At 41.4% G+C, this 25,112-nt stretch overlaps 1 protein-coding gene across 1 annotated transcript in view; it reads right to left on the minus strand.

Moving 5' to 3' along the window:
• Nucleotides 1–2,160: 2,160 nt before the first annotated feature.
• The window catches only part of fam189a1 (family with sequence similarity 189 member A1), a 236,223-nt gene continuing 213,271 nt past the window's right edge, over nucleotides 2,161–25,112 (minus strand). The window contains exons 8-12 of the mRNA XM_072671338.1: nucleotides 14,891–14,969; nucleotides 13,568–14,209; nucleotides 12,177–12,248; nucleotides 9,319–9,635; nucleotides 2,161–2,908 (exon numbers count right to left, since the gene is read on the minus strand). Of these exons, the coding sequence (XP_072527439.1) occupies nucleotides 2,693–2,908; nucleotides 9,319–9,635; nucleotides 12,177–12,248; nucleotides 13,568–14,209; nucleotides 14,891–14,969 (1,326 nt within the window). The 3' untranslated portion in view covers nucleotides 2,161–2,692. The remainder of the gene's footprint in view (nucleotides 2,909–9,318; nucleotides 9,636–12,176; nucleotides 12,249–13,567; nucleotides 14,210–14,890; nucleotides 14,970–25,112) is intronic.

Here is a 25,112-nt window from a genome sequence, read left to right on the forward strand (position 1 = left end):
CCACAGCAACCTTAACTGTTAAGTGTAGGATCTTGTCATTTTGGTATAGTTAGATGTGTAACAATAGGTGAAAGTGTTGCTGATCTGATCATAAACGGCCACAGCAACATATGAAGGGAGCTTGGGATGTAGTGGGTGAATAGAGTATAGGGGAAGGAATGGGCTGGGCCCTATGTCTAACACTAATTGGTAGATATAGGATCTTTTTGTTTTCTCCTTGTGTTATGTTACTTACTGTGAGAAGACAACTCAACACTGTGGGTGTGAAAGGATGCGGAGCTGATCAGAAAACTCGAACATATTTTAAAATGAAGCTTCTAAAGCTACTGCTGAGCTAAACAATGGTGAGACCTCAGCATCAGTGAAAGTGTTCAGATTTCTCTGAAATTGAAGAAAGGAGCTGACATCTCCTGAGCAAGTTTGAAGAACAAAGCTGGGTTCCAGATTTCTCCTGGATGCCTCCAGCCAGTGTGTGGGTGCATTCAACTCCATTCAACCCTTTAACCCATTATGTACAATTCACTCCTAAGGTGCTGGCCTACCGTCAGTTCCTCGCATTAAAAAAACAATGCATGGGGAAGAACTTTCAGTCAGAAAGCTCCCCAACTCTGGAAGGACCTTCCTGTTACTGTTCGGGATTCAGAAACACTCTCAGTCTTAAAATCTAGGTTGAAAATTTACCTGTTTACACAAGCTTTCGGTTAATCATCTATTATATGCACCTGTTTCTTTATTTTCCATTCTAGCCTTTATAAAAAATTTTTTTTCACATTTCTGTACTACTCTGATGATTGCTGTAGTCTTTCCCAACTAATTGCTTTTAAGGGCCTACAGCTGTAGGCAGCCCCCTGCTGTCTGCTTGATGCTGGTGTAAGTCCATTAGTGCGTGGGTGCTGCTGCCTGCCTGCTCCCTGGATTAGGCTCCCTCACTGTGCAAACTCGCCAATATTTGCCTAACCGCTTTGTTTTTTCTTGCTTTCTGTTTTTTCTCTCTGTCTCGTGTATTGAGATGCCCTGTGCCTACTGCTCTGTGCTGTCTGACCCGGATCTCCACTACCATGCTGCCAGTTGCAATTCTTTCCTGCCCTGAATCCTTGCATTAATTAATTCAGCCCACACTAGATAGTGTATAATTGAGTATGTGACCATTAACTCGAATGGACTATCACAATTAAACTGGGTTGAAATGGAAAAAACAATTGCCTATGTAGTAGTATCAGCCAATTTCAGCCAAAACATGCTAAGCAGAGTAAAAACATTTAACATCACTAACTGGATTCCCCTTGTAAGTGTAATGACTCAGCCTGGTACAGTGAGTATCAGAAGACAGCAGCTTTTTAGCAAACATTCTTTCTACTCCACAGTGCCGTTCTATTCAGGACTTCACTGGCTCTCCCAGTGTCTTAAATATGGCTGGTTTTTAAAATGCAAAGTATTTTTGATCTTGAGAGACAATGCAAAACATTACAGAAGCCCTGCACAGTGATGCATTACCAAGTTTGGCTGGTAAGGTTTATGTAGCGTCCTGCCTCGCCCTCGATCAGAGGTATTGGCCCCAAAAACACTGATCACTCACTGTCATTCTTATAACTCATGGCCCTTCAACCTATTATGTAGACTTCACTTACAAGATGTTGGCTTACTGTCTGTTCCTTGCATTAGAAAAACAATACATGGGGAAAAGGTTTCTGTCATGAAGCTCCCCAACTCTAGAAGGACCTCCTTGTCATTGTTTGGGATTCAGACACACTCTACATTCACTCATATTCTCAAAACTCTCACATTAGCCTTCATTATGTAACTCATTCTGTCCAGTTCTCGTTGTTTGGTTATTTGTTATGCTATCTGGAGTCGACCAAAGAAGCATGGGTTCCTTGCCACTTTGACTTACTCAAAAGAGGTACGGACCCAGATCACTGTAAAGCTGCTGCTTCTTGACAGCATTAGTTTTGAGAAATGCAATACAAATACATTTGACCTGAATTAATATATGGAACTTTTTAACTCTAATATTGACATGTTGTTCAAAACTGTTGCATAGTAACTTTGGCTGGAGATTTAATAAATGAATGTTTTTTTGTCTCTAATTGATTTGAACATCATATCATTAAAATAAATACAGCCTTGATTTGAATGACAGCAGGAGGCCACACACAGAAGTACAAATGGATATTTTTTTATTTGTAACACTGAAAAGAATCATATCACACTGAGGTAAGTTAAATAATCCAGCGTCATGAGGTTCTTTGTCCTGCAGTAGCACACAATGACAGAATCATGTCCTAAACGTCACACAATGTCTGCAGGAGCAGCGAGTCCAAAACCAGCATCACAGTTTCACAAACAGGCAAGTCTGTCTCTCCTCCTTCGGTCGTGTGTTTTTTTTTTCTCTATTTTGTTACATTGTCTTGTTTTTCACAGATCCAGAATCTAAACTCACACAGTATTTTGCCTCTCTGGCCAAAAAAAATAAATAAAAAAATACACCCCTTAAAGGTAGACATTCTTTTATGTTTTTTTTTATATATATCTTGTTTCGCGCCCAGAGAGGCACTCTGGAGATGACTCGCTGTGTGTTCTGAGTGCTACTGTTTCTGCTGATGAAAACTAGGACTTGGCCTTGGCACGAGATTGGCACGAGAAGTACGAGGGGGTATGAGGAGTCCTAGCCCACCGTGGAGGAAGGTTGGGGTCAGAGGATCGTTTCCCGGCACACGCTGACGAGGCTCTGGGGCCGGCATGGGGCCTGGTGACCTGGGCTCACGGCCGGAGCTGACTGGCCGGTTACCCGGTGCGGACGGCGCAGGGACGGGGATGGCGAGCTTAATGCCCCGCAGCTTTGCAGGTGTAGGTCTTCGTAAGCATGCTTTCTAGGGCTGCCCATGATTCGCTGTGACTGCGACATCACCTGTGCAGAGAGGGTTAAAAACAATGCATGAGAAAGATGAGCTGAAGCCGGTCCTACATTAGCAGCTAGCCTGGTTCAGGTTAATCATCCAACAACATTCACTTTATCACTGTCACCTAAAAAGCCTTGCATCTTCATTTTTACACAATGTGATGCCAGCAGCTGCTCTTTACATCGTGTGATGTCATTAATTTCATGATGAACGAGTTTTTTGATGACCTTTTTACACTGACTTCCACTGAAACTCACAAAGGTTCTTATCTTCTCCTGGAAATCTGCCTTTTTGGAAATACCATTTCTTTTTGCGTGACAGCAACAACTTCCAGAGCCACCAGTGGCCTGTAGTGGTAGGGCATGCAATGGCTTTAGGTTAGGCTGATTTCACACTGTTATGTTTGCATACTGTGTTGTGTTAGAGCTGTGGAAGGCCTTGCTTTTCATCTCGCTGCTCATGTCAACAGATTATAGTATCCAGACAGCCTGCATGAGCATAGCAGCACAGCATTCTAGATGGGAACACTGGGAAATATGCTATTGAAAAACAACGTAAAAGGAAAAAACAGTTCATGGTCAATGAAATATGCAAAGTAAAGTGGCCGAGTTGATGGTGTATCTGTCTGGGAAAAGAACAGTGGTACTTTGGCAGCCTTAGGCTAAAGGTTAGAGAAGCGGGCTTGGCACCAGAGGTTCTCTGGCTTTATTCTGCAGGGACCAATCAAATTGTTCCACAGGTGCTGAGGTGGTTGGCTACCGCTTTAGGTGTTCACTGCCCTAATCACTAGTGAGTGTGTGTTCCCTGCCATAGATAGGTTAAATGTGGAGCTTGAATTTTGTTTTGCTGTGCAGTTTTGATAGTGTTTCTAATCTTAATCAAGCCCACCGTACACAGTATCCATGAAATCGGCCTCAGGGTTACTTGGGCTTCCTGTGTGTATCTAAAGTAAAGAGTCTGTCCCAAGGTCCACCCTAATGTTTTTATCTCATTTGTCTAAAGTCAATGAATGTACAAATGTGAACTGTAACTTTCTGTGACAGGCACTTGCCGACCATCCTTGCAGTGTTATTTCGGAGGATTAGGACACACTTGAATATTTACTGGTTAGCAGAAAACTGCAGGTGTGAACATTTCAAAATCTTGCTAAAAGTCAACCAAAAACACAATGGTTTGTGTATTGCTTGGCTTAAATAATGTCCACATATGAGTTTTTTCATTTTTGTTCCGGCTACTGCACCTGTGGATATCTCCACAATGAGGGCGGCTATTCCTACATAAGCTTTTACCAACAACCTGATCGGCTCATGTTATTGAAACACAGGGCTTTCCATAATACAGCCACCATGGTTAGTGTTTCAAATCTCTCTAATTCATTTTTCTTTTATTAAGTCAATAACAACTAAACATTTGTTATCTAGATAGCTAAGCCAGTGTAGTTTCATCCTTGCCTATTATTTATTGCATTTAATTTTTAAAAATCTAAATATTTTAAAGCCTGTATGTAAATTTCAAGTGCTCCTGCATCGGGCAATGAACTTGAAAGGAATGAGACCTGCAACTTACAAGACTTACCAACACTCACAACCAGCACTCACAACCAGCACTCACCAACACTCACTACCACTCACAAACCAGTCAGTAGTAGAGTACAGTATGAGCAGCTTTGAACCCCTTGAACCCTAACTTGCAATCATTATTACTCTATAATGTGCTAAAGGTTGAATATGAATGAAATAAGAAGCCTTATAAGTTAATATTCAAGATCCTCCTCAATGCCCCCTTATCTGTTCACCCTCTGGCCAAGTCCTTGTTTATCGGTAGAGGAGTGGCTTCAAGTATATACAAGTGCTTAATATCTCAGGTTCCTGAGAGAACACATACTTCTGCAGAGTGGGAGGGGAGGGGGGGGGCTGCCACTGAACAGGACCCTGGACTGGGACACAATCTGGATCAATAGTTTTTTCTCATTTAAGAAATCTTGTTTACCAGTAGGTTCACATTAAGCTTGTTCTCAGGGCTTATACCACTCCTTTGAAGCCCTATCAAGTAAAACACGTCGATAAGCCATACAGCCATCTATGCAGCAACCCTACCGTCCAGGGCAACCTTAGTTTTATCGAATGCACTTGGTCTTGATATTAGAGCCTAACCCTCCCTGTTTTGTCTTGTCAGCCCCTCTGTATCGCGCCCTCCCCTGGGGCGATGCCGAGCCACCGCCCACAGACTCACACAAGGACTTTTGTTGTGTTTCCGTTCTGGTTTTGGTTCACGGACTCGGTTCTTGTTCATTTGTGTTCATGTATGTATCGGTTCAGTGTTTTGTTCATGTTCAGGTGTTTTGGTTCAGGGTTATCATGTCTTGTTTAGTTCATGCGTTTCACCTGAGGCTGGGGGTACTTAAGGGGCTTTGATGCTCGATTCCAGGCCGAGAATTGAATAGATTATTTGGATCTAAGGTTAAGTAACTTTGAGGTAGCCCGAGAGGTTCCTGTCTGTGACCACATAGTGTTTAGGCCAGCTTCGGCAACCCGGAGGTTCGAGTATTCAGCGATACCCACGTCTCTCGCTCCAGCTAGGCGACCCTCTCCCACGCGGCAGTTCCAGGCTGGGTTGGCCTAGCCGCTCTTGCCAGATAGCTGGTTCCCCAGCTAAACCCCCTGTCTCTGGTCTGTTTATTTTCACCCTCTTGTTTGCCATGTTCTGGTTTTGTTGATCACTGTGTTCACGTTTATGCCCTTTAGCCGCATCTTTTGTCTCACTTGTCCCTTTTTGTTTGTCTTGTTTTGGTTAATAAATGACTGTTTTTTTTATCATTTTACTTTCTATTTTTTACATTTACATTTACGGCATTTAGCAGACGCTCTTATCCAGAGCGACTTACAAAAGTGCTTTGCTATTTAGACCTTAGCTAGTTAGAATAGACTAATACTTCAAGGATACCTCTAAGCTTTAGACATTACTAAGCACAAGTCAATAAGGTGACCATAGTACTCTGCTATTCGCCCAAGAATAGCGACTCTGCTGTTCGGACACCCAGGGGAAGCTCGTTCCACCACTTTGGTGCCAGGACAGAAAAGAGCCTGGACGCTTGTCTTCCGTGGATTTTGAGGGATGGTGGGTCGAGCCGAGCCGTACTTGAAGCTGGAAGGGCTCTTGGTGAGGATCGGCTTTTGACCATTGCCATCAAGTACAGAGGGGCTGGTCCGTTCTTGGCTTTGTAGGCCAGCGTCAGGGTTTTGAATCTGATGCAGACAGCAGCTACAGGAAGCCAGTGGAGAAAACGCAGCAGTGGAGTGACATGGCTGAATTTAGGAACATTGAAGACGACCCGTGCCGCTGCATTCTGGATGAGTTGCAGGGGCCTGATGGTGCGCAGAGGGAGACCAGCCAGAAGAGAGGTGCAGTAATCAAGTCTGGAAGTGACGAGAGACTGAACAAGCACCTGGGCGGCCTCTCTAGAGAGGAAGGGTCGAATTCTCCGGATGTTGTACAGGAGAAATCTGCATGACCGAGTTACTTTTTTGTATAGTTATTTTTGTATAGTCATGTCTTTATTACTTTATTACTTATGTGCCCAACTTCTCATCTTATTTTAATTAACAAAAAGTTGTTCACAGGGAAAAAAACACAGTATGTCAAGCTGAGTACGTTGAGTAGTTATGAGCCAGACTCAGAATAAAGTTTGGGCCCATATACAAGCCCTTATGGATTTCTTAAGAATGTCTTTCCTTGGCATTTGTGTATGGCCTGTTTGTTTCTTCATGGACTTCATTATCAAGGCAGTTCTGATAAGAACTTGTTTTTGCTCATCTCCAAACTGTCTTTCCACTGTGGCATCGTAGGGCTGATGCTAGCGGAACTGGGCGAAAGGTACATTTACGTGGGGACCTGGGGTAATTTCCTTGTTCACAGGAGCTGCTTTCTGCCTGACCGGGGGGGAATTTAACATACATGGTTAGTAGGGGAGTGAATGAATGAATTTTTTTAATGAACTTAACCAGTGACTTTCTACGGGGAACCAACCCCAGCCTCCATTAGAATACTTCCAAAATGTAATGACAAATCAGCAACTGCATGCAGAGTTGGTCTAATTTACATTTCATTTGCATTCATTTACAAATGCTTTGTCTAAGTGTGTGCTAGGAGGGGGAGCCCCCCCCCCTCACCTCGCTCATTTCTCTTTCTCTCTTGCTCTGTCAATCTCTTTCTGTCTAATTTGGCTTTTGAGTCTTCCTACCTTTGTTAAGCTTTCTTAGGCTCTTTGTTTGGGTCTTCCTCACAACTGTAGTCTTCTCTTTGTACATTGTGTGGTATATCGAATTACAGAATTTAGGAATGTGTGCTCTTTTTTTTATCCTAGTCTTCTGGTGGTACCTTGTGCTATACCACATCAGCCAATTTCAAATAAAACGTTTATTTTTTATTCCATAGACAAAACCAGCTTAGACCTAGACTTCCTTATTTGGGCATGATGCTGACTACAAAAAGATGCATGGCTTCAGAGGTCTGATTAGTTTCTTAAATCTGAGTTTAGACTGACTGTGGAGATTTCCAGTAACCAGGTCTGGTTTTTATGGTCAGACTAGTTGCATGCACTGTCTGGGCAAACCTCAAGCAAAACTCAGCTAACTGGTTACATTTATGAGCTTGGATGTAGACACCACAACGACTATAACCAGTTAAGAGATAATGCTATGGTTTATCTTTAGAACAGGGGACTACTTTTCTGAAAATTTCATAATTTCCGTTTCCTGCACATTAGCTAGATCCTAACTTATCACATGATGGCATCTTCCTCCTAGTCACGGTGAAGTCAGCCAACTATATCTCTTCAAAACATCATTCGAGGAGAAAGCAAACTGCTGAGTTTATTTAGCAGTCAGCTGACAGACATCCGCTCTGTCTAGCCTCACGCTAAGTGATGACCAACAGAAAACCGCCCAGAGCAAGGCCAAACATGTTATCTAAAACTGGGGATCAAATTCTCGAAGACTCCCAATGATGGGGCCAACGCTTAGACAGTTGCACCGCTCAGGAGCCCTTCCTATATCCTTTATAGCATTTTTATATTAGCTAGCCTGTCATGCTAGCAAGCTAGCAAATCAAATTTTGTTAAAATATATATTTTCACATTTAACATGTTGGTATTACAAAATACAAATGATAATAAACAAATATAATTTGAGTATATATATATATATATATATATATATATATATATATATATATATATATATATAATTGACAATCACCACCACCATTTTTCATTATTTCCCCATCGGATAACTGTTACAGGGTGGAAGTGGAAGCAAGTCTAGAGCCTGAAACTGATGCTGGCTATTTAGGTTTGCAGATGAGTGCATCTTGCTAATCAAGCACTGCAGCATGCTGATTATATTAGTTGTGGTGTTAGGAACTGGAGCAGAACAATAATATGAACTGTTCAGGCTAAGATTCACGAGATATATATATATATATAACATGTTATTTTATGAATGAAGTTTTATGGAGGTTTCTTATAAAGTGACAGTGAATGTGTCCTTCATTTATACTGAAACACACGTGGAATTGGGTACTTCTGGAACAGGATCACTCCAGACTCTTTAATTAAGCCCTTATAGAAATCAAGCAATTCTTGTAATCAAACGCTTCTTGTATTTTTTTTTATGTTCAGTCTGTTTAATTTTGAATTCACTTATTTCTAATAATCTTAATCTTAGTAATTAGAGCAGCATTGTCTGAGAATGGCTATTTCTTGCTTCAGGGCCCTATAGTCAGCAAGCGGAATTTGCCCTTTGAGCTATCACTAAAGGACACATTTTTTTTCTGGACAAGCTGAGACATACAGAACTGTCACTAAGAGTGAAAGAAGCATGTAGACTGAGGTGGTAGACCAGGGTTACACAACTGTTACATAGTTCTCACGAGTGCTGTCCTGCCTGCTTCATTAAAGTTACCTACCGCTAATTTTACCTGTTATTAGTTTTAAAATTAGTTTTAAAGCACAAATTCTATATAGTGTGGCTTTAAAGCAACATTATGTGACACTGTTACTTTAAATACCTTAAATAACAGCTTAAAAAATCCCTGATACGTCATTTTGTGTCACATCATGTAATATTATTCTACTGCCTCAGTCCACATACTTCTTTCCCTTTCAGTGACAGTTCTGTATCTCACAGCTTGTCCAGAAATGTCCTGCAATGGTGTCCCAAAGCACGAATTACACTTTCCGACCGCATGGGGAACCCAAGACCACAAAATATCAATTATCACATGATGCTGCTTTAAAGAGTGAGCATACTTAGAGTCAGAGTTAGAGCAAAACTAATGTCAACTTCACAGCCCCAATACCTTTTAAAGGCACCGTATATTAAACCTGCTTTAGCTTCACTTCCTCAGACTCCTCTCTCACCTGATCTAGAATGCTGGCGCTAAAGATGGCCTCCTCCATGTGCTTCTCATCCGATTTGATGACGCACTTGATGCTGTTGACCACTTGCTGCACCTCAGGAGGGAGGCTGCAGCTGGAGTGCTCCAGAAACCTGGCCACCAGGATCTTGGTGTCTTTGTAGGTCTTGAGGTCTGCTAAAGAGTGAGGCCGCTCTGTGGAGGCCGGGTGCAGAGCCTTGAGACGCAGGTCCACTTTCCCACCGTCTTTCTGCTTTCTGGCCCCTTGACTACTGGGTCTTGCACACTGGGACACTGTTCCACCTGAAAGCTCCATGCAGGCTGCGGAATGATCACAATATAAAGATATGACTATTATAAACCCAAGAAATGCCATCTTCATCTCATATCACTTCTGATATTGCTCATTTTTACATTGTTGTGAAGATATTTTATCTTTATTTTATTATTTTTTTAATTATTCAACTTATTACCAGTTTTTTTTACTAGGAATCTGCTGAAACTGGCTTATTTCACTGGCAGATCATTTTGCTTGTTTCAAGCATTCTTTCTTGACAAAAGCCAAATTATTTAGTATTTCTTTAATTGAGCAAAATGATCTGCTAACAGAAACTTTCTAAAATCACAAACAAGTAAACTTTAGGCTACATTTAGGAGGAATTCTCCTGCTTAGATATTATATAAAGGTAAAGGTAAAGATAAAGGTGCACGTATTTGTCACTGTACACTGTACAGTAAAATGTGTCTTCCGCATTTAACCCATCTGGTAGTGAACACACACATGTGTTAGGGGCAGTGAGTACACACACACACCCAGAGTGGTGGGCAGCCAACAGAGAGGGTAAAGGGCCTTGCTCAAGGGCCCAACAGTGGCAGCTTGCCGAGCCCGGGAATCGAACCCACAACCCTGTTATCAATATCCCGGCATATTTGCAATGCTTTGAGGAATCGTTTGGGGGGTAATTTTCAGAAAGTAAGCCATGATTGGTGTTCAAAGTTTGAATTATATATATATATATATATATATATATATATATATATATATATATATACAGTCATGCCCGAAAGTATTCATACCCCTGTCAAAGTTTGACTTAAATTTACTTTTATTTAACCAGAAATTATATTTTTGCCTGGAAATGACACAGGCATCTCCCAGGAGATAACACGATGATGTACAAGAGGCATCATTGTGGGAAAAAATATTTCTCAGCTTTTATACACATTTGAACAAAAAGTGGCATGTCCAAAATTATTCATACCCTTCTCAATAATTAATAGAAAAGCCTTTATTGGCTATTACAGCAATCAAACGCTTCCTGTAATTGCTGACCAGCTTTTTGCATGTCTCCACTGGTATTTTTGCCCATTCATCTTTAGTGATGAGCTCCAACTCTTTGAGGTTCGAGGGTCTCCTTGCCATCACCCTGATCTTTAGCTCCCTCCACAGATTCTCAATTGGATTCAAGTCAGGACTCTGGCTGGGCCACTGCAAAACATTAATGTTTTTGTCTGCTAACCATTTCTTCACCACTTTGGCTGTGTGTTTTGGGTCGTTGTCGTGCTGAAATGTCCACCGGTTCCCAAGGCCAAGTTTCTCTGCAGACTGCCTGATGTTGTTGTTGAGAATCTTGATGTATTGCTCTTTTTTCATGGTGCCATTTACTGCGATCAAGTTCCCTGGTCCATTGGCTGAAAAACACCCCCAAAACATTAGGTTCCCACCACCATGTTTGACAGTGGGGATGGTGTTCTTAGGGTTGAAGGCTTCTCCTTTTTTACGCCAAATGGTGCACACATCATTGTGGCCAAACAATTCAATTTTTGTTTCATCTGACCATAAAACAGAACACCAGAAGTCTTCTTCTTTGTCCAGATGAGCATTTGCAAAGGTCAAGCGGGCTTTTGTGTGCCTTTTCTGGAGAAGTGGTGTCCTCCTTGGCCTGCGTCCGTGGAACCCAGCAGTGTGCAGTGTCCGTTGAACTGTTTGCCTTGAGATGTCGCCACCAGCAGAGTCCAGATTCACCAGGATGGCCTTGGTGGTGATCCTTGGATTTTTCTTCACCTCTCTCACTATTCTCCTGGCCAGCACAGGTGTCACTTTTGGCTTCCGACCACATCTTCTGAGATTTTCCACAGTGCGGAACTTCTTGTATTTTTTAATAATACTTTGCACTGTAGCCACTGGAACTTGAAAACATTTTGATATGGCTTTATAGCCCTTTCCTGACTTGTGAGCAGCCACAATGCACAGCCGCAGGTCCTTAGTGAGCTCCTTTGTCTTAGCCATGACTGTCCACAAACCAACTGCAGAGAGCTGCTGTTTTTCTCCTGTTGAGTTGATTAAAACAGCTGTTCCCAATGAATCAGGGTAATTAGGATGCTTTAAAACAGCTTGGACTATTTGGAATGGTATAGAACTTTGGATTTTCCCATATACTGTGACAGTTTTCAAAGGGTATGAATAATTTTGGACATGCCACTTTTTGTTCAAATGTGTATAAAAGCTGAGAAATACTTTTTCCCACAATGATGCCTCTTGTACATCATCGTGTTATCTCCTGGGAGATGCCTGTGTCGTTTCAAGGCAAAAATATAACTTCTGGTTAAATAAAAGTAAATTTAAGTCAAACTTTGCCAGGGGTATGAATACTTTCGGGCATGACTGTATATATATATATGCCCTAGAAGGCTAGACAATTAAAGTGGCTGACAAAGTAAGGGAAGCTTATATCCCACCAATAGTGCACTATGCAAACTGCAGGATTAAGTAATCTCAAAAAGATTTGCTTGTGTGGTTTCTGATGCAGTATGGTATACTGACACACGGCTATCTGTAAAAAATAACAGCAAGGACACTACCTTGTTCTGAAGGGGTCTGTGGGGACTCCTGCGGTGGTTGGTTAGCTACAGATGTACAGCCACAACTCTCACCTGCACACAAAGAGAGGGTGTTTTGTAGCAGTGCTGAATAGTTAATACCTTAACCACTTTTACATTTTGTAATTAGTCAAAATGATATAACTTTAAAGCAAAGTTTAACCCCTTAAAAAGCCTATGGCTCGTTGGTGGGCTGTAAGTGTTATTACAAACTTCTCTTACTAAAGAACAGCCCCACCGGTTTGTACAGACGTCCCTGTAATTACTGAGTAATAGACTCAGATACTCAGAGAGTAAACTCCCATCAGCTGTGAATATGTGGGTTCCAAACCCAGCAGAGAAGATGTCGTTGCTATAATGGCACAAACCCAGCCAACTAAAGTGTGTTAGAGAAATGCATTTTCTTATGAAGTCTTCATCTACAGAAAGTAAAGAGAAGAACTACACTAGATGTCCAAATGTTTGTGGACACCCCTTCTAATTAATGCATTTCAGCTTCTTTAAGTTGCACTCATTGCTGACACAGATGTGCAAATGCACACACACACACAGCTTGTCCAGTCTTAAAGAATAGGACTCTCTGGAGCAGATAAACATGAACCTATTTGCACCGTCTCATGTCAGGCGTGGACTGAAGGGGCATCAAGCCCTTAAAGTGTTCTCTGGAATGATGGTGCTTCATCCAATACTTCTGGGATGAACTGGGGATGAGGTGGTGATCGTCTAACATCCTGACCTCACCAACGCTCTTGTTGCTTAAATGCAAACAAAATCTGAACTCTAGTAGAAAGCCTTCCCTGCATTGTAGAGATAGTAACTCCAACAAAGGCAGGATAAACTGAATGAGAGGTGTCTCAATACTTTTGTCCGTTTGTATCCAGCCAACAACATTTCTTCAGGGAAAAAAATGTCAGCTTGAATGTGTTCATACAGACACATCCACAGGAACGGATGTTAGATGACTAGGTTTGGCTCACAAACGACACTCCAGCTCATCCCGATGGGATGATGTTTCTGTTGTTCCCCCAAAGCTCAATGCCCCCAAAAAGGAACGAGTAGAGTACTTGGGCAGCATGATTAGATGCTACTGTGTTTACCTACTTAACCTCTACAGGTGGTGTTTCTTGAATCTTGACGAATGCTCCTTTAAACCACTTTGTTAGCTTCTAAAACACTCCATGGTGCTGAGGGTTGTGTGCAACATGTACCTGGATCAGCCCCAATGCCAATCCATTAGATCAGATTAGGACATCTGTAATGTATAACTATGAACCAATTGAGAAAAGGTCTGACAAACGAATTACTGTCCACCTAGACTGCCCACACACTGACTTCTGAAACCTCTGGAACCTGTAACCACATCACTCACGTACTTCTGGTTATGGACTTGCAGGAGATGGGGTCGCTGGTAGAGCGCACAATCCTGGCCAGCTTGCGGTAGCGCCTGGCTCGAAGTGTGCGGGGGCGCTCTGAGGCCGAAGAACCACCCTGAGCTGAGGTAGAGGAGGACTGAGGGGTCCAGACGCTGAAGCAGAGCCGGGTGCCCCGGGGCCGCCCAGATGGCGACGGGGAGGGGCAGGACAGGGGGCTCGGGGCGGAGGCGGCAGATGAAGGTGCTGCAGCTCCGGAACTGGAGGCACATGGCTGGGTTTCAGAGGCTGGGGGAACGGGGAGAGTTAGCTGGGAACTGCCCCGACCTCTGGACTGCACGGAGGCTGGAGCAACGTCCCTCTCAGGGGCAGCCATGTTGTCAGGCGAGTTTGCGGCAGAGTCCTGGGCGATGGAGGACTCGCTGTGGTCGAGGCAGGCAGGAGAACAGGTGTCCCGGCGCATGGAGGAGCGCACACTGTGCTCCAGGCTGGTGCAGCTGCCATCAGTGGGAGCTACGCGGGGCGTTCCGTACGGAGAAGAATCAGAGCCCTGCACCTCCAGAGAGCACAGGTCTTCAGAGGAACAGCTGCGGTCAGGGATATCAGCCAACTCAGACACCATCAGGGAAGCGCTGTCCACTGATGCTGTTGGAATGATGATGAGAATTACAGTATTACAATATTGCAGTATCAGAATTTCATAATGAATGCTGCCATTTAGGATGAGCTTATGAGGTTTTTGCGTGGCAGCAATGACATATTCTTTCTTTAAAAAACCCTGACTGTCCTATGCATTCAATGAACAATTCATGGACAAACAGAATTGGAATATAGTTTCTGTACATAAATTCACATTAAAACATTTATTTACTTACTAACTTATTATTTCTCTCTGAGTAAAAACTTTTTTTTTTTTACAGAGCAATAAGAAAGGCACTGGAAAGCTTGACACAGAATATGATAATCTGTTCACTTATCTGTTTGGTCAATCTCATAAAATACTGTATTTCTAAAATAGCAAATTTTAGGGAAAATTCTTCCTAACTGTAATGTTCTGTCTGCTGATGTAAAAAGATTTTATCCCAAGTCTTTTTATTTTCTAAAGGTCAGTTCATCTTGGAGTGGGTACACAACCCAAAAGTCGTCCTTTCCAAACTATTAAAAATAAAAATAGCAATAATAATAAAAGCTATGACAGCTCTGTTTTTTTTTTTTTTGCATGGCTGTAGCTAACCAGCAATGCTGTGTGGTCAACCTGCTGCTCTTGAACCTGCAATCACCTGAGTGCTCTATAAGTGGCACTACCTTGGCTTCATAATGACTTACCCTGAGTGCTGAGGCCTGCTGTAGTGTTCCTCTCACACATGCTGGACTCGGTGGCCTGCTGCTCCAAACTGGAGGTGATCTGAGACAAGACAATAATGCAGACTCTTTAGGTGGACTCAATAAACAGCATGTACCTTCAGCAACGTCAGCTGTGGAGATGCTCCTCATACAATTTTTCATAGTTTTACAGTTCCTTTTTCATTAAGTTTTGCACTGCACTGGTGCTAAAATGCTAATGTAGTAATGGATCTTACCATTAAGCAAACGACATACATAAATCATCACACGCTTAAAAAACGCCATAAATCATGTTGAATTGTTGACTGCAGTCTACAAGGTGTAGGAGTAGGAGAGAGAGATATGTATGTGTGTTGGGGGGGGGGGGGGTCAATCGCAACAAGACATTCTGTTACGTCTCTGAGTTAGCAAAGATATTGGAGCTTTCAAACTTTGAACAACAAGGAATGCAGTAACCACAGTCATATCAATAACACCACGATTAATGCATTTAACTTACACATATCAATATAAACTCAATACTGATTGTATAAGTGGTGCGGATGGGGGCGCAGGTAGGCCACTCGAATACTGAGAAGGCCGTAATTATAATTTCACCCATTCAGCAGGTTTTAAGTCTTTAAAGCAACACTATGTAGCTTTTCTACTTTACAATTGCAGCTTGGTGCTCCACCGACTTGAGAAAGATTGAGAATAGCATCTGTGCCATTGCTACTCCAGGCTCGACATCTTGCTAACTGGAGCTTGCAACTTCTGTGAAACAGGCAGAGTAACCCTTATTTGTGCACATATTTGTGCAAAATATGTCCTGTAGTATAACTCTACTGCCTCAGTCTACATGCTTCTTTCACTTTCACTCAGTGTCTCTCAGCTCATCCAGAAAAACGTGTCCTTAACTGGTGGCTCAAAACACAAATCACTTCTCCAAGAACAAGAAATGCAAATTTTCCATAGTGCTGCATTAAAGTTCTTAAACTTGATGGTGGTGATGGAGAACCAATCAGAGGATCCTGTATTTTCATTTGTTTCTGTAGACAGAGGTTTGGCATACAGTGTCAGAAACTCCATAAGCAAGTCTATTAGAGATTACTTGCAATCCATGCACTTTGAAGTGCAATGACATGCAAAAGTTTGGAAACCCCTTGTCAAAATATATATTACTGTGAATAAATGAGTAAATTATAGATTTCCAAAAACCATACAGTTAAAGATGACATATTTCTTTAAAATTTTAAGCGTGATTTTCATATTTTAAAGTAAAAAAGGCAGCTCTTGGGGGGTTTTAAGGTGTGTTTTAAGATTATTATTGTGCTGTAGAAGCCATCCTGTTTTCATCCTTAGATTTTCTAAAGATACAATGTTTGCATGTTTGAATTTGCTGGTATTTGATTGAATTAATTCTTCCTCAGTTCGTCTACCATTAAAATGATCCCTATACCACTGGCTAAAGAGACTAAAGCATGAACAGGATGGACCTTGACCTACACTGTTCGGTTAGAGCTCTGAGCTATTAATGACGTTGTGGGTTCGATATCTGGGCTCGGCAAGCTGCCACTGTTGGGCCCATTGAGCTTGGCCCTTTACCCTCTCTGCTTAATATTGTACTTACAACTTACAACTTTATACTTCTTGGAGATAATTCCGCTTATGTATTCATTGTCATATTCATCAACGTTTTAGCGGTGGTGCCCAAACGTTCACATGCTACTGTAAGTGTAATAATGTGGTCATTCAGGCCTGAAGCTCCCACTGCTTGTTAGTCTAGATTAGTCCCATAGTTCCAGTGTGAAACGGTGTAAAAAAAGCAAACTTAAGACCCCAAAGATGTCTTGGCTGATTGCATGCCAGGAACTCTCACTTTAATGTGCTAAGTACCTGCCAGTCAGTCACTGTAATCAGTGTATAAACCTGGGTAAATACAGGTAAATGTAAATAAATAAAATAAAGCTGATTTCTCCTCCCATGCTCCAGGAGAGGCTTTGCTTCTTCTTATGACCTCCTCAAGAACAAGCTGATGGGGAAAAAAGTGTGTCTCTCTTGCAGCTGAGGAGGGTTCGGAACAACCACAGGAGGAGGAGAACACAAAAGGAAAACATCTGCTGCTGAAGGCTCTGCGGCACCTTGACATCTGGCAACCCAGCGGTGTCTCAAAACAGTATCGGCAACATCAGACCAGCAGGGGGCAATGTTGCACTCCACAACACTGCCTTCTGTCTTTCAGAGCATATTTGCCTGGGGGTTTTCAAGTTTGAAAGGGATGGGAACTGAGAAGTACACTGATGTACTGAGACCTGCAAGCAGACAGATCATGAAGTGTAACTGATATGGTCTGTCCACTATGGTTATATATCCTGCAGAAAAGGGAAAAACTAGTCAAGGTCTCACTTGGTCCAGTGCCTACGCAGAATTATTGGGCGCCAGACAGGAATACCTCCTGGAAAGGGCTCTAGTCCATCGCAACCCCCTCACCCCTAGACTCGTACCCACACTATAATTAGACCTGGCGCTTCTTTCAACTGCTTCAAGAGTACTGGATCTTTTACCTACTTCTAGAGTACTGGATCTTTTAACTACTTCTAGAGTACTGGATCTTTTAAACACTTCTAGAGTACTGGATCTTTTAAGTACTTCTAGAGTACTGGATTGTTTAATTTCTTCTAAAGTACTGGATCTTTTAATTACTTATAAAGTACTGGATCTTTTAAATACTTCTAGAGTACTGGATCTCTTAAGTACTTCTATTGTACTTGATCTTTTAACTACTTCTAAAGTACTGGATCCTTTCAGTACTTCTATTTTAAGTAATGTATATTTTAAGTACTTCTAGAACACTGAATCTTTTAACTGCTTCTAGAGTAGTGGATCTTTTAACCGCTTCTAAAGTAGTGGATATTTTAATTACTTCTAGAGTACTGGATCTTTTAATTACTTCTAAAGTGCTGAATCTTTTATGTACTTATAGCGTACTGAATCTTTGGAGTACTTCTAAAGTACTGGATCTTTTAAGTATTTCCAGAGTACTTTATATTTTAAGGGCTTCTAGAGTACTGGATCTTTTAAGTACCTATAGAGTACTGGATATTTTAACTGTTTCTGGAGTACTGAATCTTTTAACCACTTCTAAAAGACTGGATGTTTTAAGTACTTCTAGAGTACTGAATGTTTTAAGTACCTCTAGAGTACTGAATCTTTTAAGTACCTCTAGAGTACTGCATCTTCTAAGTACTTCTAGAGTACCAGATCTTTTATCCATTTCTAGAGTACTGAATCTTTTCACGACTTCCACATGTGTACAATTCATACCACATTCTATTGTCTCTAGAGTAAGTAGTAAAAATGTAAAGCATAGGCTAATCTGTTATTACCACCACTCAGCTGCCCCATACTGACACAAGTATCATTCAGCCCAATACGAATCTGATATATGGCCATATATGCACATATATCACACATGAGTGGGCACATTTTTTTGTTTATCACATGCACATATATATTGTATAAACACAATTATACATATGTGTCCTTTCTATATAAAGGACACATATGCATAATATATGGATCATACACTTTTTTGTCAATAGGTAAATACATACATATGTCATATTTGAAATCTATATACTGTGATAGATTTCTGTATGGGGTCTATGAGGCCATTATATCCTCAATTCAAACATGTGTTTATGTTCATTTAAGAACTTGACCTGTAAATCAATACTCCTGTCTATACTGCTTATAGACTAGACCACTCCTGTAGCTAGGAACGGGTTGTGTTAATTAACCCACTGGCTGCTCAGCCATTCTACTGACAGGTTCCTTGCAGAGACTTCTAAAAGATCACACAATCTTAGTGGAGAAATTCCTTCTTAAAGTTCTTCTCAGTAGCAAAACAATCCAAAACAGTGCCTAATCAAAGTTGTGGCAATGGACTTGGCATGGTTGGAGGGCCCCTTTGGTGTCTTTTCTCACACTGTGTGATGCTCCTCTTGCCTTTCATCAAGCCAACCAGAAGGAAATCTTCTCTGCAGGATATTCATGTTGCACAGTGATTGGCAGTGACACATCCATGGCAATGTAAAGAACCTAACTGCAGCAGGTTTTCCTGTTTTTTACAGCTCATATTGTCTGGCAGAGGTCAGACTTTGCGTCTGTGTTGGAGATCAGACAATGAAGATAAATTTATAGTAATTGCAGTGATGAGGGTTGAAGGCCAACTCAAGCAAGAATTGGGCCAATCATGCAAACACTCTTAGCATTTGCTAAAGTATGTCATTACTGCTAGGACACTATGAAAGATTATGAATAATTCAGTGTGTTAGTATGTATTGGTAACTTAATATTCATATATATATATATATATATATATATATATATAAATTGTATGTATGTATTGTATGTATTGTCATGTGTTAGTGTTTTACATGCTAGCTCACTCCTTGGTCTAATACAGTCATATACAGCCAATGATCTCAGTCAGGCAACAGGACAGTTTGGCTTATGAACAGACATGCATAAAGTACTAGAGACCTAGTGCTCTATCAAAAATGACTTGAGTAGAAGTAGAAGTGTCCTTTAAGCTCCATACTTAAGTACTAAAGTATTCAACATTCTTTGTACTTAAGTATTGCAAGTACTTTACTCTAAAATGCACTACTTAAGTACTGAAAGTAAAAGTACAAGTATTGTGTTCTGTAGTAATTACAGAAAGCAGTCAAAAGTTTGAGTATCTTTGTTTATATTATTTCAAATGCTCAACTTAAGGACTGTCTTAAGGACTGTCTTATATTACTAATATAGGGACAGGAATGTAGAAGACAGAGGTCATGTGCATGAAGTCTTCAGTTAACTCTCTAAACAAACTCGCCCAAAAGAAAGGCTGGACTGAACTGCCACATACAAGAGTTCCTTCTGTAGAAACCAGCGAGGAGAGCAGCTTAAACCCCTGAGCCTCACTCTCTGTAAACTAAACTACAGCTGAAAGATCTCAGGCCATTCGGTGGTGAGGATGGTGTCTCTTCTGGTGGTTCTTCCTCCATCTGGAAAAGCTAGAAAAGCTCCAGCGTTAGTGTCCTCACTGCAGCAGCGGAGTGAGAGGAAGAACAGCAGCATGCACGCTCACGGCCTAATCGCTTGTTCTGCTCAGTGTTGAGGCGGCTTCATCAAACCCGGAGACAGCGCCGTCTACCGCTCTGGCGTGATGATAATGAGGGTTTAAAATGATTGGTACCATTTTTACAATTGTAGTGAGTAACGATGCAGCACATCAACAATGTAACACAGCAAAAGTATTAAACTCATCCACAGTATGTAGTGAAGTACAAGTGGAAGTAGGAGAAAACAATAATCCTCCAGTAGATACAGATACAGTATTTTAGTACTTAAGTACAGTAGTGAAGTACTTGTACTTCCTTCTATACTATACATCTCTGCTTATGAGGGGTGGGACTGTGGTAGGGGCATTTTTGGACTACTACTTCAGGCACACAATTTGTTTGTCTAATAATATTACTAATTTATTTTTTTACTAATTATTATTACTTACTATTATTATTACTTTTAATATATAATACAATTTTAATGATATTACTAGTTCTTCTTATTATTATTATTATATTAATATTACTGTCACACACATTATTGAAATATATCCTTTGCAGCATAAAACTACATGTAAAATTGTGGTTTTGATGAGTGGCTATATCACAATTGATTGTTACTAGATAGCTAGCATAATTAAAGCCTATGCTAATGTAACAGCTGTCTTTGCTAGTTTAATTAATGCCTTTGCTGTAGGGGTCTAATACATATTCTTGGTAGCTAGGTTATACGGTAAAATATCACCATAACCAAATCATATGGCTATGAGCTATAATTACCTTCCCTGTTGCGAGGCTGACTTTATTTGAATGATTTACTAATGTCCATTACATAATGTCCACAAACTCCCCCTGAATAAAAGGGTTTGGAAAATGTAGTTTGTAGTTGCATTGTGGGAAATGTAGTGCCAGTGGTAAATCTGAAAAAGTTCTGCTCAGCAATCCAGGATAAAATTGACTTCTTACCCATCAGGATTTTAGTGGGGCATAGCCAACATTTTGGGTCTAATGACAGCCCTGGGTACATTTAATATAACTTAATCTCTAAACCTCCCCCTGATTACTCTACCCTGCACATTTTACTGAGTTCCCTGTTCCCAGCACACCTGATTTAACTAATCAGCTCATTAACAAGTCCTTTCAGAGTGGCAGGGGGTGTGTTAAAGCAGGGGATCCACTAAAATGTGGCGAGCAGGGCGATAATGCCTCCAGGACCAGGGTTGAGAAACACTGGTTTAAGATATGTCAGCTAATGAAACACGACATGCTATGCGCAGGCCTTTCCGTGGCAGCATGTATTGATTGGTTGTAATGTTATTATTACACATGATTATTATTGCTTATACGAGCTAAAGTGATGGTGTTCAGCATTGCTATGTGCACGCATTAGTTAGTTGTTGCTAGCTAAGACCAAGACTTAAGGCTTGGTGATGCAAATAAAGTAAATAAAATGCCACTGTGAAGCTAACTAATGTTAACTAGGGACATAGTACAGACCTTGCACACCAATGTAGGTACACACTTTCACACATAATAAGTGATATTCATTTCTGCCCATATAATATTACATTTTAAGCACTGGCAAAGGTCAGCATTTGAATTTATGTGAGATAATGGAGATGAACTTACAGTAACTGGTGAGTGTTGGTGGTCAACTCAAGCAACTCAAGAAATAGGTCCATCATGCAAACACTGTTGGCATTTGCTAGTAGACCCCTATGGATAGGTACCTATGATTATGCGATTATGCGACTATGCGATTTCAGTTCAGTACATTTTTGTCATGGTTTTCTAGCTCTCCGGCTAGCTCAGGATGCCAACAATTCCAGCCAATCAGCAACAGGGAGCATTTATGCTCATGCACAGGACAGGGGAGGAGGAGGGGCAATGGAGACTGTGTATCTGGCACTTGCTACGTTTTGAACTACTAAGGGGATGTGGAATTTTCTCCATTCATTCCTAATACATGAGTAACACTGTCTTATTTTTGCTGCTTCAACGAAATGGATCAGTATGGGTTTGTCCTGTTTGTGAAAGACAATCACAACTGGTTTGCTTAGCAACAAAACAATTGTAGCAACAGTTTGCTAACCCATGGTTTACTAAGCAATGGAAGGAGGTAAATAGCAAGGGCGATGGGCCTTTTGCGATTGAAACTCTCTAGGGCTGGGTTGTTAGTGGTCTCCTCCATGACTAACACACTTGTCTTAATAAGCAAGACAAACCGTACGTCTACAGCCACCGAATTTCTGTAGAAAGAGTGAGTGAGCTTAGGAGTGCATACGAGAAGGTTGAAATGTCTCAAGAAGATTTTTGGAAACAATGGACACCTCTGTAAAACTCAAGATGCACATTTTTAGTTGCCACTGCCATTTTAAAGGGATCCCAAAAATGCCAAACAACCGGCTGATGTCAGCGTAAAGGGCAGTGTCTTTAAAGAGAAAGTTTGGTAAGAACAAGATTGGTTGTTTTTGGTGTGTTACTGTACACACCAGCGTCTGCTAAATGCCATAAATGTAAATGTAAATGTAAGATCTTTCAAGAGGAAAACAAGCTGTTTATGGACACTAAAAATGTGGACATGCCGAACTTGGCATTGCAGAATGGCAAAGGCTGGAGCATACCCCATCATGGGGTATGTCACCCCAAAAAAGGAAGCTTGTGAGTAGTTTTCGACTACTCCGCATCTTATCAAGGAACATCTCTCAACAGCGAGCTCTTGCAGGGTCCAAATCTTACGAACACCTTGATTAAAGTCCAGCTACGTTCCCGCTTGGTAATGTGGTCATCCTGGCAGATGTGGAAAAGATGAATCATCAGGTCAGGATACCACCAGAGCATTGTGACTTTTTTTTTACGTTTCTTGTGGTGGGATGAAGGGGACATATCTCAGCCTCTCTTCAGGACCATAAAAACAACTTCTCAGCGGAAGCAGTGCACATTTTCTATGTGGATGGTTTGCTGAGGTCAGTGGATACAGCGGCCAATGCTATCCACCTATATCAAGAATTGAAATCCCTGTGTGCAGTAGGAGGTTTCAATCTCACCAAGTGGTCAAGTAACAGTTGAGTGGTCTTGGCTCACAGTCCTGAGCTTGAAATGGCAAAGGGAGTGAAAGACTTGGACCTAGACCTTGAAGATCTACCTCTGGAACAGGCCTTTGGTGTGTATTGGTGTGCTGAAGAGGACACCTTCCAGTTCCATGTGTCCCTCAAAAAAAAAAACATGCACCAGGCAAGCAATTCTGTTTATGGTCAGTTCAATGTATGACCCGCTAGGATATCTTGCCCCTGTAACTTTTCCAGTGAAACACCTCCTGTAGGAACTGTGCTGGCTGAACCTTGGTTGGGATCAGAACATTCCTATTGCTCATGCACAATCCTGGAAACATTTGTTACATGGCCTTGGGACTGCAACAAACCAAAGTATTTTGGGAAAAGTAGAGTGTGCACAGCAAATAAAGCCAGATATGGTACAGTAACTTATTTAAGGTTAGTCAATAGTCAGAATGAAGTGTGCATAGCCTTTGTTATGGGTAAATTTAGAGTGGCTCCATTAAAGCTATTGACCACCCCACGTTTCAAGCTGACCGCTGCAGTTTTGGCAGTTCATATAGACCGGATGCTTGCAACTGAGTTACAGCTGCTACTGGAACCGTCTGTATTTTGGACAGACATCTCTCATGTGTCCCAATGGAAACACATTTCTGCAAAAATGAACCCAGTAGACTATGCATCACGTAGATTAAATACTGAGGAATTTCTAAAGAACATGGTTCCAAGTTTTTGGCAGACTTGCCTAAACACTGGCCCAATCCACTAGTCGAACTCACAGTCTCTCCAGATGACCCGAAAATGAGTCAAAAAGAGAAAAGTGCTTGAAGTCCATGCCACTGTTGGGAGTCACCATGATGCCACCAGCACACTACTGAATTACTTTTCAACCTGGAATAATCTTAAAACTGCTCTTGCCTGGATTCCAAAGCTGAGGAGCTTGCTTGCTCAATGTGTCCTGAAAGGAAATGGGGGCTTTAAGACATCTAAGGCTGGTCCTATGTCACTCTCTGCTCAGGAAATAGAAGAAGCAGAAGCCATTGTGAAGTTCTGCCAAAGTCAAGGATTGTTCTGGCGATGGCAAGCTTACACAATGGAAGGAACATAGATCAGCTGAATCCGGTGCTCGACCATGGCATAATGAGGATTGGTGGCTGCCTGAGCAAGATGGTTATGCCAGAAGAGCAGAGCCATCCTTGTCTAAAGGACATCATGTTTCAAAGCTTCTGCTTCCAGCCGGTGCCACCATTGGAGGCATTAGGAAGCACATAATCTGAAAGGTAAAGAAGGTTTTATCGACTATTACAAACGAACAATCCTTGGATGATGAAGGTCTAATCACAGTGATGTGAGAGGTTGAATCCATCCTATTCAGATGACCCCAATGACTTGGATCCGTTGACACCCAATCACCTACTGCAACCTAAAGTCCAACCTGTGCTACCACCAGGAATATTCAGAAGGGACAATCTATATGCCATGAGGGGATGGCGACAAAAGCAATATATCGCTGATCTTTTCTGGACATGTTGGACACCAGAATATGTTCCACTCATGCAAGACCTAAATGGTCCTGCATTAGGCCCTTGGGTCTTGTTCCTACTGTAAGACTACACACTAAAATCAACCAGCTTCTAAAACGCATCAGCAAAATCTACAGTTTTGAGATTTAATGAGAATTGAGGCTAATGAAATGTGCACATGCTTCTTTTTGCATTACAAATACTGATCCTTGCACTCAAATAGATTCAAATTAGAAATATTTTGTAATATAAAGATAAAAGATACAGATACATTGGTTCCATTTGTAAGAAAATTTGCTGTAGTTGCAATAAGGGGCTGGATAGGTTTGGAACCTAATTTAGTTCAAAGTTGCTTTTGGTTTAGACTCTTCTTTTATTTTGCTTGCTTGCTAACTTTTATTTTGATATAGGCCTAGGCCACCTGTTCAGGTAAAGATGGCGGCTTCCACATGGTGATCGGTCTCAGAAGATGCAGTAGTTGAGTAGTTTTTACTGCTTTAACCTTACAATTTGAACTTAATTTGAATTTAGAAAA

The sequence above is a fragment of the Salminus brasiliensis genome, chromosome 25 (genome assembly GCF_030463535.1).
Source record: "Salminus brasiliensis chromosome 25, fSalBra1.hap2, whole genome shotgun sequence".
NCBI classification, from domain to species: domain Eukaryota; kingdom Metazoa; phylum Chordata; class Actinopteri; order Characiformes; family Bryconidae; genus Salminus; species Salminus brasiliensis.